This window comes from Ylistrum balloti, unplaced genomic scaffold (assembly GCF_031769215.1).
Source record: "Ylistrum balloti isolate Yb309-2 unplaced genomic scaffold, AGI_CSIRO_Ybal_v1 Utg370124, whole genome shotgun sequence".
NCBI lineage: Eukaryota > Metazoa > Mollusca > Bivalvia > Pectinida > Pectinidae > Ylistrum > Ylistrum balloti.
In genome coordinates this window covers 217,929-235,694 of record NW_026782139.1, presented here as the reverse complement: position 1 = coordinate 235,694, position 17,766 = coordinate 217,929, and the positions used below count along the sequence as shown (strand labels likewise).

At 35.3% G+C, this 17,766-nt stretch overlaps 1 protein-coding gene across 1 annotated transcript; it reads left to right on the top strand.

The window, feature by feature from the left end:
- Window positions 1–5,343: 5,343 nt before the first annotated feature.
- On the top strand, window positions 5,344–14,054 carry LOC132550438 (mucin-3A-like). The gene is made up of 9 exons (XM_060214506.1): window positions 5,344–6,203; window positions 7,467–7,648; window positions 7,926–8,041; window positions 8,625–8,683; window positions 9,113–9,303; window positions 10,136–10,304; window positions 11,514–11,705; window positions 12,125–12,275; window positions 13,569–14,054. The coding sequence occupies exons 1-9, from the start codon at window positions 5,344–5,346 to the stop codon at window positions 14,052–14,054; spliced, it is 2,406 nt and encodes an 801-aa protein (XP_060070489.1).
- The last annotated feature ends 3,712 nt before the right edge of the window (window positions 14,055–17,766 follow it).

Sequence of the window (17,766 nt, the reverse complement as noted above, 5' to 3'; positions counted from 1 at the left end):
ACATCCGCAAATCAATGACGTTAGAATAATGCCCAACTCGATACAAAATATTTCGATCAACTAGAACGTACACGTAGGCACGTACACAGGAAGGAAAAATATGAATTATCTAAGAAAAAAAGAGAATAATTAAAACAATATCGAAACATAATTACCTCCATTAAACTTAGATTTATTTAAAGAATGCGCTATGCTTAGAAAACCTAATATATTTATTAGACTGCAATAATGATTATGAAAAATACCGACTTACAAAAAATAAAAAATTTTAGTTAAAGTGCATAAATGTAAAATAACATGATAGATATGTTTATTACCAAATGATGTTAGCAGGACCTATCGTGCTGTAGTATATAACAAACCCTCTATGTTATACACTGTCATCTGCCATTAAGATATAGCATGTAGTTTGTTATACTATCTGCTTGATTGTTACGAATTGTACATAGTTGTGCAGTAAATGTGAAAATCGTTGTTTTATTTATATAACCGCATATTTGGGTGATTTAGTTCTGAATCAAGCTATTATGGGGACGTGCAATTGGATGAAAGTGTATATTCGTTTAAAACTGCCTTAAAACACGGAACTTGTGAGTGTGAAAATATGAAGCACTGAACAGCTGTTATTTATCTATTGGTTTATGTTATTGAGGGAGAAGGTGGGGAAGCGGGGCTTTGATTCGCTTTTTTCAAGAACATAACAAATTTATAAAATGACGATAAGTTTAAAAATGTAATAAAAACAGAACACAATAGTCTAAATTGCATGACATAAAAATATATTTATGCTGCAAGTTTTTGGCAAAAAACCTTTGGCTGTGATCACCACGTTTATTTACATTATTGGCATCATAATTTGATGACGTCATACTAAATGGAAAATCGGTAAATTCATAAACTACTCTAAAACATATTTTACACCTTCTATTGACATTACCAACCTGATTAAAAAAATTCCGAACCATGTTTGTGCAGAAACTACTTCTCATCGACACTTCATTTAATATATTGTCCATACTCAAGAAACACAATTTTACGACAAAATCACGTCATTTTTATCAGTTAACCAATTTGCGAACATCTGAATTCAATCCTAAAGAGTCCAAACGAAGTCGACGAAAATAAGACCCCCATGAAAAAAATTAATAATGTTACAGTATATACTGTATAGCAGGGTGACGTAATCATTTAAGGAATATATATACTATGAAACTAAAATATGACGTATGAACACATAGTTAACAATTTCTCAGACACCAATGCAGAACAATATTTTTGCAACACGAATTTGGTATGTTGGTAATTTTCTAATATCAGTAACACCTTCCATAATTTATAGATTAGAGAATTGACCGTTATCTGAATGTGGCCAATTTGTCCGGGACTGTGGTGGTAAAGTACACTACAGAATTACTATACAAATAATGGACAAACCGGTACTTTAGGAATCTGACCGTCCTCAAATGACCCTATTTTTCGTGAGAAAATAATGTGTCTATAAAGTCAATTATTTAATCCTTTAAATGATAGTCAAAGTGTATTTATTACTGATATAAATGTAATTCGGCTTACAGATGATCATCTATATATTTCCAGACTGCATTCATATCAACAATGGACAACATTCAATAGTTACGTGTCAAACGATCATACAAGAGAATGGCACATTTTAATAAGAATTTATAATTAGACTGTGACTTTCTCGATTGAAAGTATCATGAACATAAAACACCAATATATTTTGGTTTACTGATTATTGCTATAATAAATGAAGAAATTTTAGCACATTAAATCGAACGATCGATCACGCAATTATTGTGACCTTGACTTTTTGTGCTTATGTATATGTTGTGACGTCATGATACCGGTTGGTGTTACACATAAAAGAATAAAGAAATTTTAATTCATGCCAATTTATTTTGTGTAAAATCATCTTTTGGTTTAGTAAAATTTAATGTTAAGTAAAACAGTTCAGGAAAGCGAAAACGCTGCCATATTTGTTTTATCAACCAAAGCCTTATTTAATGCGGTCATCTTAGACCGTACCTATCCCACTTCCGGAAGAATTTTCCCATGTAGCATTATTAACTGTTGTATAGATGAAATGTCTCATAGAAGTCAGCTGTGTAGAGCTTATAGTGCTGTAATCGATATACAGTCTGTAATGAGGAGTCGTGGATGCATCTAACTCGAAGTTTCTTCATTTTTGACAATAATTTGTTTTTAATTTCTGATATTATGGCACATGCTTATGTTATTTATACAAGTAATAAATAAATCGGACTATTAAATTGGTATTTTTATCAACTTTCGAAATATCTTACTAAAATGACTATAAAGCAGTATGTAATAGCAGCCTGTTATGATGTGATTGTCCTCGACATTTTCATTCTCTAATGTAAAGCATACTGCTATGTTCCAGAACCCATACCCAACATAAAGATTCAATGGAAGAAAGGGTAAAACACTAAAATAATGATCAGAAGTAATATGTCTTCAGTAAATGGAATTAAATATTACTGTTTTATAGGTTGACAATTAAGTGTAAGGGCCAATTATAGATTTACTTTCTCAAAACAATATGATCAATCGTCACCCCGCCCTGATCGGACTTATTAACCTGTTTCAGTTACAATACTGTCATTTACAAATTTAAAACTTTGTAATTTGAATTATTTCCCTTATTGAATGATGAATTTATATCAAATAAACTCTGAAGAGGGCAGCGAATAATCTCCCCTTAAGTAGTCTGACCGAGTCACATCTTCGTCGATAGTGGAGGAGAGATGTGTTTGGTTTCACAGGAGTAAAAGTTGACCATCAAGATAAACACTGGACACGTTATTCACACGCATTGTTAGCTTCAAAATCTAACCTGATATAATTATATAATCGTTGAATATACATCAAACCTTTTCAGAATTTCATAAGAAATTCATTAAGAAATAAAAAGAAACTGCAAAAAATTGGTTGCTATTGGTTACGAAAACATTGGTTAAAATGCACAGAAAATGTAAAGAGTATCAATATATTGGTGAAAACAGACCAAGTGTTGTCTTTAGGTCAACAGGTATTTTAACATATTTCTGTTGTCGTGACATTATTTGACGTAGACATGTATTGTATATTGCTGATATATAGGGTCACTTCAGTCTACTTTCGTTTGTAATCTGGGTGTGGAAAGGGGGCGTGGTTTTAAGGTACAAACATGTCAATGGCATCTACATATCTTTATTGCCTGAGTGTATGTCTTATTAAGGTAACCATACTATGCATATTATCTGACACACATGCAAAAACATTATTTTCGGACATGTATCCCCAGCCGGTTGTCCTAATGAACAATGGTTATGGTAATATCGCTGATCACTCAAACTTGACATCCTACAGAATCATTTCAAGAATTGTACAGAATCAGATATAGCAGAGACAAATAATGAATGAAACAGTAAGATTTTGTCCTTCTTGAAATCTGAGAATCAACTGAAGAGAAATTAAGACTCGAAATCGATGTCAACAACAAGATGGAGAAGTGTTATTTTCAATGATTGATTATACCATAATGTGGCCCGTGCCAATGTTCGAATCAAATGATCATTGGCTTTTAGGTTACTGGAAAGGTAACTATAGTATTTAGAAATGAATGCACAATTTTCCTTATAAATATAACCAGACGTCCGACCACATTTTACAAGTTAAACAAATGTATTATGTGATTAGATCTATTACATCCTAGGATCTTATTATGCTGACAACGATATAACTAGTTCTTGTATGTGTTGAATCAAGTGTTGAGAACGAAAAGAGAGGTGGTAATATTTAATTCACCCCGATGGAAAATATTCCTCACTTGGACTGGCGCTAAGCTCAAAGCTTAAAGTAAGATTTTACAAAATTCAGATAACTATTGTAGATTAAGCCTGGCCAAGTTTTTTTTTATACTTGTGTGAAATGAACATAACAAATAATAAATAAAACCAATGTTATGTAAAATATTCATACATTTGATATCCTTCAGAAAGGTGTTTCAGACAACGTCACCACCATGATGTGGAAGTGGATACTAGTATTCGTTGTTATGGTAACGAAAAGTGCACCAAGTGATGCCATGTCTCTTTCACTGTACCAACAGCAAGGTAAGCATGGGGCTACAAAACTACTTCCTCTTGAAATTTTCGTCCTACTTTCTTCTTCTTTTTTCACTCCAGTTGTATGATTATATTTATTTTTTGTTTCGATCTTTCGTGTATATTTACTTGTATTTCTTTGGCATGTGTTCAAAATTAGTGTTTATTTATTTATACCAAAATTAATGTCTATATCATGATATCAACACATACTGACTATATCATACATAGATTTCATATTCATATGTATTTCGATATTATAGGTTAATCTTAATAACTTGCGGTATGCTTAGGATAAGGATCTCTTCTTTCAGAATATGATAAATGTTACCACATTTGTCCAACTACAACGACTACAACTACTACAACGACTACTACAACTCCAACAACTACTACAACTACCACTCCGACAACAACTACCACTCCAACAACAACTTCAACAACCACTCCGACAACAACTACAACTCCGACAACTACTACAACTCCGACAACAACTACAACTCCGACAACTACTACAACTCCAACAACAACTACAACTCCGACCACAACTACAACTCCGACAACAACGACCACTCCGACAACAACGACCACTCCGACAACTACTACAACTCCGACAACAACTACAACTCCGACAACAACTACAACTCCAACAACAACAACTACAACTCCGACCACAACTACAACTCCGACAACAACTACAACTCCGACAACTACTACAACTCCAACAACAACTACAACTCCGACCACAACTACAACTCCGACAACAACGACCACTCCGACAACTACTACAACTCCAACAACAACTACAACTACAACTCCGACCACAACTACAACTCCGACAACAACTACAACTCCGACCACAACTACAACAACATCCACTACCACACCAACTACGACTACTTTAACCAGTACTACAACACAAACCACGTCAAACCCGACAACCACAACAACACCAACAACAACGACAACAAAAGGACCGACCACACCAACAACTACAACACAGACAACCACCACTAAGTCTACAACCACCACACCAATCACCACGACACTTAACTGTGTATTAGAATGTCTTTCAACATCATCTGGAAATACCATAACACCTACATCAAACTCGCAGAAGTCAACGATTTCTAACACTTTTCAAACAGATGACACTATATCAAAAAAACCTGATTTCAGCTCAACAACTTCAAACACCCTTTCCACAACAAAGGTTATGTCAAGTAGTCCCTTGCAAAATATTACTGTAAATCCCATACAATATACCAAACCTACACTGCTTACTCCTACCAACATAAATTGCGTAAAGGTCTGCCGGTCTTCAACAACGTCAACCACAACAACACCTAAAACTACCACAACTCCAACATCAACAACGACACCAACAACTACAACCGCCACAACTCCCACTACTACAACGACACCAACAACCACAACCACCACAACTCCCACAACTACAACGACATCCACAACCACAATCACCACTCCCACTACTACAACGACACCAACAACCACAACCACCACAACTCCCACTACTACAACGACACCGACAACCACAACCACCACTCCCACTACTACAACGACACCAACAACCACAACCACCACAACTCCCACTACTACAACGACACCCACAACTACATCTACAACTACACCGACCACCACTACGACACCCACAACTACAACAACTCCGACAACTACCACAACTCCCACTACTACAACGACACCAACCACCACAACCACCACAACTCCCACTACTACAACGACACCCACAACTACATCTACAACTACACCGACCACCACTACGACACCCACAACTACAACAACTCCGACAACTACCACAACTCCCACTACTACAACGACACCAACAACCACAACCACCACAACTCCCACTACTACAACTACACCGACAACCACTACGACACCCGCAACTACAACTACCACGACATCCACAACCACCACAACTCCCACTTCTACAACGACACCAACAACCACAACCACCACAACTCCCACTACTACAACGACACCAACAACCACAACCACAACTACACCGACAACCACTACGACACTCACAACTACATCTACCACGACATCCACAACTACAACAACTCCGACAACTACCACAACTCCCACTACTACAACGACACCCGCAACTACAACTACCACGACACCCACAACTACAACTACCACGACACCCACAACTACAACTACCACGACATCCACAACTACAACAACTCCGACAACCACCACAACTCCCACTACTACAACGACACCAACGACCACAACCACAACTACACCGACCACCACCACCACGACACCCACAACTACAACAACTCCGACAACTACCACAACTCCCACTACTACATCGACACCAACAACCACAACCACCACAACTCCCACAACTACAACGACACCAACAACCACAACTACAACTACACCGACAACCACCACGACTCCGACAACAACTACAACTCCGACAACTACAACCACCACAACCTCGACAACAACGACATCTCCGACAACAACGACGCCGACAACTACATCAACTAATTCCACTCCTACGAGTACCATATCTTGTGTAAAAGTGTGTCGATCGACATTGTCATCAAAGTTCACTAGCGCTTTCACCAATAATCCATTCTTTACCACCGAAAAGCCTACATCTGCAAATGCTTCGAAATTCGCCACGATGTCAACAAGTGAAAACGTTATCACAACAGATATCAACACTAACGTTATCACAACAGATATCAAAACAACACCAAATACGTTAACATCCACACGCAGTACATCTACTTCTAATAAGTTTACAACAGAATGTGTAAAAGTATGTAGACCTACTTCTGCAACTACAATAACACCAACAACCACAACGACAACCACAACAACAACATCAACAACACCAACAACTACAACATCAACAACACCAACAACTACAACACCAACAACTACAACAACTACAACACCAACAACTACAACAACACCGACAACTACAACACCAACAACTACAACACCAACAACTACAACAACACCAACAACTACAACACCGACAACTACAACAACACCAACAACTACAACACCGACAACTACAACAACACCAACAACTACAACAACACCAACAACTACAACACCAACAACTACAACAACACCAACAACTACAACACCGACAACTACAACAACACCAACAACTACAACACCGACAACTACAACAACACCGACAACTACAACTACTACAACACCAACAACTACAACTACAACAACACCTACAACTACAACAACAACTACAACTACAACAACAACTACAACTACAACAACACCAACAACTACAACAACACCAACAACTACAACTACAACAACACCAACCACTACAACTACCCCTACGACAACCACACCAACCACAACTACGATAGACTGCGTTAAGGTGTGCAGATCCTGGGGAAGGACTCCACTATTTCCTACAACTCCGGACAAAAAGCCTGTAGCCACCGCTCCTTCTCCATACAGTAACACAGCTCCACTATGGGGTACGTCATCAAACTGAATAACTTCAGAAAAGTCTATATCTTTTAAAATCAATTAAGTTATAAGAGAGGAAGGTCTTTGGTTGTATTTGTTACATATTATAATTAACGGAAGTGTTCCGTGTCATCTTTAGATACTGTTTTCATCCTTATTCATGTCTTTATCACGAAGTGGAATCGTTCATAAAACATTATTGTACTTTATTGCTTTTTATTTTATAACTTGTCAAATGCACTGAATCTGAATTTGTTTTAGAAAGTTTGCTGGTTTATTTTACAGAATCCGCCATACTTATTTTACCTTTTACCATATCGTTTGACATAACTTGGAACGATAATTACCTAAAAGAGACCTCCAATGACTACAAAGATCTTTCCAGGAAGGTGATAAATAGGGTAAGAAACAAATATTTCGTTAATAATCTTCATTCTCTATGAATAAGTTCATTGGAAAGAAAATATTTGGGTAGCAGATAATTCATAGATTGGTCCTTACACTTTTAATTGCATTTTCCTCATGAAGACATACTGATACAACAAACTACATGTGTGATTTGGTATTCAGTCAATGAAATACCGTTGCACTGAACAAAAAAAATCATACCGTCTTTGATTAATTAAATATTCATATTTGTTTTGATACGGACTATGTAAATAAGGAATTTGTCTTGAGTTTTGAATCCAGAAAAATATTAACGTTAAAGTATTATACAATTATGGACTTCAGGTGAGGTCTATCCCTGATTTAATAACCTGGTCTGAACAATATTCACCGTTCATTCGTAACAAATTTATAGACTCGTTGCATGACGCCGCCCCTCCCATCAGGGCTGGAAATCTTAAACTTATTCTCTTTAATTAATCAACGAAGCAGACATCGTGTGTGTGTGATTGGTATTATTGATATACAGTGTAATCAGTATGTATACTCCAAACTAACATATTATTAATCGTGCTGTCATGTCTTTGATCTTTTCAGTTGGAATACATATATAAAGATGTTCCTGGTTTCCGAAAAATTACCATTGTTCACTACAGGTAGATATGAAGATCTTTACACCTTTGTGATAACATATTTCTCAATATTACCTAATAGAGTTCTGTTATTGTGCCACAAACAACAGACACAGTATACGTTTACATCATACATAACAGTTTTGTTGGAACATCACTATTTTTCGCCCATTTTGCCCTTCATTCAACTATGCGAAAATAAAATGATGGCTCAATTTCAACATTAAATCATTAGGCCTGAAGGTTGAACTTAAATCTAAGGCGAAAACAGTAGCCATGTTTTGTGAAGTACGGTCGTTATGATTGGATATTGTCTGTGCTTTTCATATCAATACCATCTTTCTATGCTACGAGAAGTTAAATGTATGCTTTCATTTTTTACAACACATAATGAACCTAGATCATGTTTTTTTATTCTCAAGATATCCCTTATTATTTTACACATGTTAACAGACACGGCAGTGTAGTATGTACATACGCTGTTAATTTGGACGTGACGTCACAGCGGGATAAAACATGGGACCAAACTTCAGCCAAAATACAGCAAGTACAAAAACAGATGGATTCCAGTCCGAGTTTTAGTGGTATAGGTGCCCTCAGTCAAGGATACATCAAGATAAACCGCCACACTGAATATGCACAAGGTATTCATGTAACAATGTACCACTTGTACCATAACCGACAATACAAGATTATACCACAATTATCATTGTATATCATCCTACCAAGAGATTACAAAGACACACAAGAGAAAAACACATTTCAGGATTAGTTGAAGATTTTAGTCAGAGTAGAGACAGATTATAAATTCATCATGCAGCGTTTTCGTCCTAGAGTTCATCCGTGATGCTAAGGGCATGAACAATTGAAAGAAAAAGTAAGAAATTAGGGTAATATATGAATCAAAGAACAGTTTACATGGAAACTCCCGAAAAAGAACATAGAGAATAAGACCAGGTGTTCTATAAGGTTGAGCTTCCTAAACACGAAGACGAATAAGGAAAATAGAAATTGTTCGAAATAAATGTAAACACTATGATTGGGATTTACATTCAATAAATTTCATACTTATCGAAACTGGATGACATAAAAGTTCATCCAAATGTGTAAGTGTATTTTCTGAATCATAACACTATTCAGATAAATTAGGCATTCGACGAATCGCGGGGACTAAAATCCACAAGCAACCTCAAAGAATGTACAGTAGAAACACAAGAAACACCTTTTGATATAAGTTAACGTTCATATGTTTATTTAGGAGGTGTGTCATGGAAATGCATGGAATGATTTACATGTCAGTGACAATGCTATTTTGGTCGTAAAAATTGTCCTGCGAGGAACGTTTATTCATTGCATCGACAACCGAAATACCTATACTGTCACATACATCTCTTCTAAAGAGATTCAAATTGATGTTGTTACAATGGAAACTGAGTGGCAAAAAGTATGATAAGGATATTTTTTTTCAATCTACAGCTATGTTGAGTCTCAAGTCACCGTGTAAGGCTGAGGGAATATGTGCTGTAGGATACGACTGCCATCACTCCGGGGGAGTAACATCGTGTGTGCACAAATGTAAAACAAATAATCCTTGTAGGAATGGAGCACAGTGTTATGTAAATGAACAGAATAATATCGGATGCAGGTTTGTATCATTTTACAATCAAAAGTTTTAATTGTATGGCATCCGAAAGATGTACAAAAACATAATTCAACAATGATGTAAAATTATGCAATTATATACTTATTACACTTTCCGATAGATATACAAAAACACGATTTAAATTTGTACAATTATATGATTATACAAATATACATTAATTACACTATTCTATAGACGTAGAAAAAATACAATTCACGATTGTACAATTATATAAATATATTTCATAACATAGATCGATAGATATAGAAAAACACAGCTAAACATTGTAAAATTATGTAAATATATTATTAATTACACTATTCGATAGATGTCAAAAAAAAAAACACACACACCATTCAAGATTGTTTATTTATATAATTTCTTACACAGTCCGATAGATAAACAAAAAACCAATTCAAGATTGTTTATTTATATAATTTTTTACACAGTCCGATAGATAAACAAAAAACCAATTCAAGAGTGTTTATTTATATAATTTCTTACACAGTCCGATAGATAAACAAAAAACCAATTCAAGGTTGTACGATTATATATTGTTTACTTTCTTGTACAACTAGATATATGTACAAAAACTAATTTCAAAATTGTACAACTATCTAAATATATGTACATAACTCTGCCCTACAGATATACAAAAACAATTAAAGATTGTACAATTATATAATTATGTAAATATGTATTAATTACACTATCACTAGACACTAGATTTAAAAAGTACATATCAAGAGTGTACAATTGTATAAATATTTATTTATTACACCATGCGGTAGACATGTATATACAAACACACATTTCATGTTGTACAATCATATAGATATATATATCTATAACGCTATCCTATAGATATACAAACACACATTTCATGTTGTACATTAATATAGATATATGTAAACATTACTACTGTTATTTATAATCTTTGATTCTTTCGGTATTAGTGTATGTAATTGACACGATTAAAGAATATATCAATTATGTTTGAAAAACACATGATGAGTGCATTTATAACTACTTAATGAAATTCGACTAAAATTACAGATGTAGAAGGAAAACAATTGGAACTTGAAAAGTACATCGACTCAAACGGAATTTCGACTCAAGCGATTTCGAGACAACGAGTTTCAACTGTAATTGGAAACTTAAACTCACTAATACTGAAAAGCGTTTTCAATCATCAAATCTTGTCTTCGACAGGTGTAAAACGAGCGACGATTTTGTATATTATGGAGAACATTGCGAGAATTCAGATGAACGACTGACGATGGAGTCCAGGTATATCATCCTCTTAGCGTGTGCTGGTGGAGCAGTCCTGCTTATAATTCTCATCTGTGTGTGTTGCCTCTGCGTCAAGAGAAAACCCTTAGAAAAAGGCGAATACCAGTTTCAGTGAGTAATATCTTTTCTGAACGTTTTGGTTTTGTATTATATTGTGATATTTTGATAATGTCCTTCACATCACCATAGCTTTGTATAGAAATCGTACTGTTGATTATATATGTAAATTTATTTCACATAAATGTTACTATGGTTACAGAATGTTAACACTGTTATATACTATTCGTTTGGTTTGATGTAGACGTACTGTTAAGCATATATACTAAAATTTGAACATATCCAAACACATCTTTTCCTGATAATGTTATATATCAACTCTTACTCACAATTTCAACTTGGCTTAAGGAGACGGTCACTGTCCATCTCAGTCACTGTAGTGTTTGACTACGTGGAGAGGCTACATGGACTCCAGTTTACGATTATTTTGTCCTGTTGACACTTGTCGATTTTAACAAAACGACTCCTTTCAGAGAACTCCGGGATTCGTACATCTATCCTCCTATAACGAACTTAGAAACAGATAATAGTTTTTCTGGTGCTGACAACAGGGCCTATCAGACATCATTTGTGAGGGAAGAAGTGCCAGGCCCATCCCATCGACTTTCTGCCAGTGAAGCTAGGGTAACAAATGAACAATATACCAGATTCTGATTAGATGTACGAAATCAATGTATTAGTTCTGTCAAATCGAAGCTTCCTGTTTCTTATTGTGGGGGTATTATTTGTAGATATCAGAATGATACAAAGGAAGACATGTTCCGTGAGCCGTCAATACGTCATTAAATCATTTACATAAATATGTGTATTGTATAAATATTCCTTCTTCCATCTATATAATTTCACTTTATTAGTCATTAAGTTAACGAAATATGTTTCGTTCAGAGCGAGTGTCCTTAAAAATACGAAGAAAGGGGAATTCATAGAATCATAGCCTTTGGAGAGATTGATTCATACCGATGTTATTATAGAGGCATGTCAAGCGTCAGATTGATAAAGATGTAATCTTGATTGTGAAGCTAGAAATGTGATATAAATGTTATAAATTGATCTCCGATTTCTACTTTTGTATGGTTGATATCATTTCCTTTCTTATTTCAGATATAAACAAAATTTTTGGATTGAGTTGACAAGAGGTATTCACGTTGTTATTTACAGGTGACAGATCAACTGTCAATATTTATTCACAATATTTATAAAATTATTACAAATGTCACAGTGTAGGACTACTAAGCATGTAGCAAAATATTAGAAAATATTATGGTTTCAATCGGAATTAAAACCAAAATATTGGAACAATTCTTCGCACTGGAGAACATTTTTCGATGTTAATTATGGATCAGAGGCTATGTCGCCGGTATTTGTAATAAACGTTATTGGATTAGTGTTTCTCCATTTGGATGTGTAAATTTATTTAGACCAATTTGGAGTTTCCTCCGCCATCTTATAGCATAAGACGCTTACTCTTCCAGAACACCGGGTCCTATTCTCCTTGTAATTTGCAGGAGTTGCCATGCAAATCGTTCTTAAACCATATTTTAATTTCGCTGAATTTAGCTTCAGATTAAGGTCAGCAGGATCTCATGTTCTTTTATGATATAATTGATAAGCTCTTTACATATTCTGTTTGTTACGTCAGTATTATGAAATGTTGTACAAGTATCTCAATATGATACACTTTTATGTTGAAGAAAGCTTCACATTTTACAAGAGAAAAATCAAATTAGCTCAAAGCCACTATACATCAGGTTCCAACAATGTAACATTTATATATTCAGTGATAAACATGTAATCTGATTCGGTTTTACACTTATAAATGAGACGTACCAATATCGTATTTCTTTTTCGTGTTACACGTAATTTTTAATTCTTTCTTTCGAAAGAAGTAGCATAATCATGACGTACGTTTGTAAACAGAATGATCACGTTTGTGAACAGAATGATCACGTTTGTAAACAGAATGATCACGTTTGTAAACAGAATGATCACGTTTGTAAACAGAATGATCACGTTTGTAAACAGAATTATCACGTTTGTGAACAGAATGATCACGTTTGTAAACAGAATGATCACGTTTGTAAACAGAATGATCACGTTTGTGAACAGAATGATCACGTTTGTGAACAGAATGATCACGTTTGTAAACAGAATGATCACGTTTGTAAACAGAATGATCACGTTTGTAAACAGAATGATCACGTTTGTAAACAGAATGATCACGTTTGTAAAAAGTATGATCACGTTTGTAAACAGAATGATCACGTTTGTAAACAGAATGATCACGTTTGTAAAAAGTATGATCACGTTTGTAAAAAGTATGATCACGTTTGTAAACAGAATGATCACGTTTGTAAACAGAATGATCACGTTTGTAAACAGAATGATCACGTTTGTAAAAAGTAAACAGAATGATCACGTTTGTAAACAGAATGATCACGTTTGTAAAAAGTATGATCACGTTTGTAAAAAGTATGATCACGTTTGTAAAAAGTATGATCATGTTTGTTAACAGAATGATCACGTTTGAACATACATTTGCTTCACTATTCTGTACTATACTTTGTGATTTTTTTTTCTTAACTTTAAAATATTGTGAGGTTATGACGCATATTGTCCCGAATGTCTTATTATCTTTCAAACCAATTGATTGTCTTATTAAAGTGTATCCCATAATTACCACCACCACTGTTGGAATATAGATTTCACATATATTAACATAAAATATTATTTATCATAAGGTCATCTTATCGTGTTAATCTGTTGAGATCAACGTTAGGTAAAAACACATGAGACCTAACGTCATGAAATCTCGATTGTGTGATATTTTTATAAATACCACAGCATAAATAACACACACGGTCAGACAAGTGAACTATGACCTCTGTCGCGGGTCAGAATGCCAAAATATACCTTACCACTTTTTCACCTTTATTTTTGTTGAAATTAAGTATTCTGTAATAAAATATGTAGTGATGATGTACGTATACTATGTGATACCATTATATAGAATGTATACTGACATCGTAATAAACGTTGATTTGTATGGCCTTCAACTATCAACTTTTTTCATTAAAGTAATATCTACATGTATATAAGTGTACATATCATTACACGATGTTAGGCTACATACTGTATATATCAACATTTCTGTATCTCTGATTACATGTATAGTACAGTTAAACCTCGTTATCTCGAACTCGTATAACTCGAAGACCCCGTTTAATTCGAAGAGTTTGGTCTGTCCCGGCCAAACTTTTCACTTAACATTCGATCTCATTTATATCCAATACTTGGATAACTCGACGTTTTTCCCGCCGACTTTGAAATAACGAAGTTCGACTGTAGTCCATAGCTTAGTGTTTTAATTTATAATACCGCTACGTGTCCCGATTTTTCACGCGTTACCTTAAAAAAGAAAAACTTGCATGTAAATGATTACTGTTAAGTTTAGGATTGATCCAAGCCCTAAAACCTGTACGACACACATCCCAAATATAATGTAAGCGGTCAAATAATTAAAGGTATTACAACAGAAACAACTTTCACGTTACTTTTAATTCAACCTTAATTGATGGAGTTGTCCATCTCGTCAGTGATTTTTTACTGATATACACATGAACCATTATATGTTGGTCTTGGTTGAAGCTGAAGATTAATCCAACTGGTTGTAAAGCAGAAAACAAACTTTAGAAGTGACATTAGAATGAATACGCAGACTTTGTCATGGACACTAAAGTACCGGGGAAAGTTGATGTGCTTATGATACCATACTTGTCGGCGAAAGTTAAATGATTAAAACGAAATAAGAAAACACGAAAGAACACGGAACAGGTGGATAATATGATCAGAGCAACATAATACAGGGCTTAAGGCCTTACAAAATAAACAGTGATGTTTTAATGTGGACATAAACTGAATTAATCAATCATGCAAATTCATGATATCCATATACTGCCCTTATAAAATGTGTTTTCTGTGGATTTTTAAACAATTCAATTTTTTTCATCTCCATTCTAGGGACCTGTGGCATGTAACGATTTTTAAATATTAGAAGCAATCTTTAATTGATCAACGAAATGTAAATTGTCATTCAATGAATTATCAAACACCACCGTCATTGATGAAAATTACGGGGAAGGTTTACAGTCGTCACAGCGATCTCATTGAGAAATATTCTAGTTCTTTCTATGAAATGAAGCTGGACATGTAGTAATGCTCGTTTGTTTGTTTGCTGCTCCGTTAGTGTATACCTTGTTCTCATTTGAGAACGTAACATTACTTAATCGTCGTTGATGAGGCAGAAGACGCTTACCCTTCCGGAACACCTTGTATTATTCTCCTTGTACTTTATTTAATCAGGTGCTATCATTTAGAAATCTTCCTTTATGTAGAGTAAAAATAAATATTTTTATACTTTGAAAGCATATTCCAAATATTAAAAAATAAAGCAAATATTTTAAATAGTACACTGATGTGATTTCAGCCATTAAATATACACAGAAATCTCACACCATCATTAAACAAGCCCTCAGACAAGCTTCTTATCATGGCGCCAAATCGCACGTGCAGCGTTCTGTACGCTTACGTCATGTCGAGAAGGATTCATAAGCCCCGCCATACAGTAAATACACTGTAAATCAAGTCATGCAGTTACAATTAACTTTGAAGATACAAGAAACCATTTTTTGCTTACTTAAGGTAAATATGGTTGTTTTCTAGGAATATTCACAGCAGGCGATAAGAGGTCGGGGATGTCCATGAGCAAATTCCGTAAAATATATTGTTCAAAATTTATCATTAGTTCAACCACACTGTGCTTCTTTTTTTAAATAAATAATAATCGTATTGTTATTAGTGGATGCTTTTAAAATTTGAAAGGTCGCGGCATTATTTACGCAGAAAATTGCCGCTAGAGGGCTCTAACTCTTTTCGATATTTCAACCAATGAGAAGGCCAGGATCGGTAAATTTTGTCTGATAGGTCGTCGCAATAGGCTATACGTACTGAGTACATTTAGCCTAAAAATTCATAACTCAAAGCTGATATGTTGTATTGTCTGACACTATCAATACGGAGGAAGGGGCGATAACTCGTGAATAGCTGTTTTAGTTTTGTTTTCACAACTTCGACAAGTTTCAGCAATGAGAATAGCATTTAATACATGATGTCCACTAAGGCAGAATTTATTGTAAACCACGTTAAATAGTCAAATATTTATGGGGAAAATCCATATCTATATCAGTATATTCCGTCATACAGAGTGAAATGAGCATATTTTGTATTGAGTGAGAAAACCATTAGTAATCGACAAATATAGCATGTTCACTCATTGTGTAAGTTCTTTGTGCCATATGTTACTGACATAACTGATGCTAATGTTAACGAGGCTTCACATCATTAAATTCTATCTGTCTAAGTATACAGGTATAAACAAGAATAAAAGTTCTGATTGTGTATTGGAATACTTTTGTATGATTAATCATATTGAATCACTCCTTATAAAGAGTTGCTGGTACATTTATGGTTTTTCTAATTTGGTTTTCAGTTTAGCTTCTTTGTGGTTTATTTTCCAAGAAATGAAGTCAGAACAACACAACTATTCCCGGCCTTACCAAACTAACACTGAATCAAACGTAAGCTAGATTCAGCTCTTTGGAAAGTGCATTGTTCAAATCTTTTGTATAAAGACTGGTTTTACAGACGCCCGCCCACCGACTCACCGACAACAGCCAAAACGCACATCCACCGACTCACCGACCACAGACCCTACGCCCGCCCACCGACTCACCGACAACAGCCCCGACGCCCGCCCACCGACTCACCGACCACAGACCCGACGCCCGCCCACAGACTCACCGACCACAAACCCGACGCCCGCCCACCGACTCACCGACAACAGCCAAGACGCCCGCCCACCGACTCACCGACCATGGGCCCGATGCCCACCCACCAACTCACCGACCACAGACCCAACACCTGCCAACAGACTTACAGACTACAAATACGACAACTACCTACCGGTCGATAGGTATCGTCTTTTTCGTCGGTAAGGCGGTCGGTAGGCGTCGTATCTGTAGCCGGTCAGTCGGTCAGTAGGCGTCGAGTCCGTAGTCGG